The sequence below is a fragment of the Buceros rhinoceros genome, unplaced genomic scaffold (genome assembly GCF_000710305.1).
Source record: "Buceros rhinoceros silvestris isolate BGI_N320 unplaced genomic scaffold, ASM71030v1 scaffold15099, whole genome shotgun sequence".
Lineage (NCBI taxonomy): Eukaryota > Metazoa > Chordata > Aves > Bucerotiformes > Bucerotidae > Buceros > Buceros rhinoceros.
In genome coordinates, this window is record NW_010429865.1 from 20,889 (window position 1) to 23,675 (window position 2,787).

A 2,787-nucleotide genomic window follows, 5' to 3' on the forward strand; every position below is an offset into this window, starting at 1 on the left:
AGAAGTCTAGTATCCCACCAAAACCCACAGGAAAGCCAAGAAGCATTTCCAAAAAATTGCTACTGGTCACGTGAACTCTCTGGCAGGAATCAAGATGCTGGAGAGAATAATGAAATGGGAGGGTTCCTAAGTATTTTGTCACAAACTCAATTCCTAAACCACAGAATAAATTATTAAGACAATAACCTGCAGATGTTGAGACGCAGGAATAAGCAGCACCACTTCATAAAAATAAGTTTTAATATTAACAACTTGATTTCACATGACTGCATATTAATCTTTCCTTTTGCAAAGCTCAAACAGTATTCAAGTCCTGCATTGCTTTCAGTGATGGGTTTATTCTTCTTCATTCTTCTGCACTGACTGCACGGCTTCTGCTTTAGCCCTATTTCGCTTTCTTTTTCTTCTTTTCTTTTTTTCAGCAGAAGGCTCCTGACCCTCCTGTGTTCTCTTCTTTTTCTTCTTCAGACAGCTGAGAGGATTGGGGCCACCTGCCCTTTTACGTTTTCTTCTCTTTTCACCTTCTTGCTTTGCTAGTCCTTCTTTTTCTTTAAGCTGCACAATACTTTGTTTTTGGTGCTCTGGAACAAGCTGATTTGTCTGCAACTTCTGAACAAACGCCAAAGATTTAGGAGAAGGTTTGTCTAGCACCATAGTGTTCTGAATAATAAAAAGGAGAGGAACGCCAGCCTTCTTTTTCACTTTGTTTGCTAAATCCTGGTCCTGTAAAGTTAAATACTTTAGTCAATATTTTGGGATTAAATGATATTTGCAATTCAAATGCACCTACTTTTAATAGAAAAATATGAAGATAAATTACACTATGAAAAAGATAAAGAACTTAAACTAGCAGATAGACATGGCAGTGCCTTTCACAGCAATTTAAATTTCAATTTCTTCCCTTCTGATTAGCTGTACTTCTGATAGAAAATTTATTAACATTTCATTTTTAAGTGCATTTTTTGTGGAAAAAGTCCTAGTTCATAGGTATGCAGTCCACCACTTCATGAGAAGTAACGTACTTTCTTCTATAACAAGTAATTTTAAACTCCTCGCATCTTACATAAATATACAGAATTCTACTGTAAGCCATTTTATATATATTGTGTATAATTTATATATACAGTCCCATTACAGACCCAAGAAAAAACCTGCTGTATGGATTGTTTAGCTCACTGTTCATAACAAGTTGCAGCAATGTCTAGTGCACCCAGGCAACTCATGGGGGGTTGTAAAAGCGACCCAGCCTTGGATCACCTTGAGCCCCTGTCTACCCAGGGACAGCCCACAGGGACCTCTGTAAATAGCTCAGCCCCTAGTTGTCCATAAGCCATAGACCAAACAGGGCAGTGATGCATCATTCGAAGAACCAGAACCGGAGCTGAGCCTTGAAATCCCTCAGCAAATAATATGCCCCAAGTCTCAGTGCAAACCACCATTCAGTTGCCTGAAAAAGTAAGACAAAGGGAAGCTGGAAGGTTTCAGCGTCAGCTGACAACCCTGTGTATCCAAACGATCATACAATCAGCAAAAGAGAGGTAAAAAGAACATACAGAAGTGAACCTCACTCATGGATGAAGTAAGAAAAGGGAAATCTCTCTTACATTGCCAAAGATAAACATCCCAGGTGGTACAATCCACTCAGGCATAGTCTTGCCCGCAGTCATGTAAATCAGGGGATAAAACCCCTAAGATTCAGATCAGGAACGGGGAGTCGCCTCTCCAATGCTACCTCCTGCCTGCAAGGAGACCCTTCCGCCTTGTCGGGATACCGTTCAAGGTCACTTTTCTGGGACTGAGCGCCCTTACCTGGGAGGGTAAGGGAGTACTTCACATGCTGTAAGTTTGTAACTGCAGGTTATTAACTAACATACCTGCATGCTTTTTAGGTTGTTATTGTGTATTAAGTTGTAATAGTGCATTCTTCCTTTGTATTCATGAAAACCTGCAATAGTGGCCTATTAAACTGTGGGTGAAATTCAAACAAATAGTTCGCTTGAACCTTGCAGTCTAGTCCCTTTTCACCACCTGCCTTACAGGTTTGTACAAAAGTTCTACCATTATTCTTTAGTTATAAAATTTTATGTATGTAAATTATGAATGTAAACTAACATTCATCAGTGTTTTCTTACATGTCAATAGGTAGTGAGCATGTTTTCTACACCTTCTGCCGAACTAAGCAAAATCCTACGCAGGTAAAAAAACCATAGTTGTTCAAGTAAGACAAAAGATTCCCTACTTCCTAAGTAGCCAATATATTTAGGAGTGAGTAAGGCTTTACAAGATTCCCATAAGCTATTTAAAAATCTCGTAATCGAGCTTTCTAGAGGTTTCCTTATCCTTAAGTATCAAAGGATCACTTCAAATGAAAGGGAGCTGCTCTTCCCATGAGCATTTACCTGTGTAGCGATAAAGAAGTGATGAGGGTTGCCTTCTTCAATCATGGAAAGTAAACAGGCTGAACCACTCACGGGATCCTTGCGGTGCGAACAGTTTCGAACTTGAAATCTTTGAGCAATTAATTTTGCTCCATACAGTGCTTTTCCCAGTGATTCCAGTTCTTTTAGCACACATCTGAAAACCAAGAGCAACAATGATTTCTAAACGAGAAAATAACCATGCATGTTTTACAACAGCAAAAGGCTGACCAGAGCTAATTAGGAGCAATCGCCAGTTGTTCAGGCTCTGTGATCTGTAAATGGCACCCAGTAATACAAAAGCAGTAGCCCATCTGAAGACGTCAGCAAGATTTCCTCAATTTCAAATAAGATTAACCAGTAACAACAT

The 2,787-nt window shown here is 39.4% G+C and overlaps 1 protein-coding gene across 1 annotated transcript; it reads right to left on the bottom strand.

Annotated features, from left to right (window-relative positions):
* Positions 1-229: 229 nt before the first annotated feature.
* Positions 230-2,574, bottom strand: UTP23 (UTP23, small subunit (SSU) processome component, homolog (yeast); the record flags this gene model as incomplete). Its single annotated transcript, XM_010142826.1, has 2 exons — positions 230-723; positions 2,400-2,574. Coding segments are annotated over 2 exons (562 nt in total), but the record flags the coding sequence as incomplete, so codon positions are not given.
* Positions 2,575-2,787: the final 213 nt, after the last annotated feature.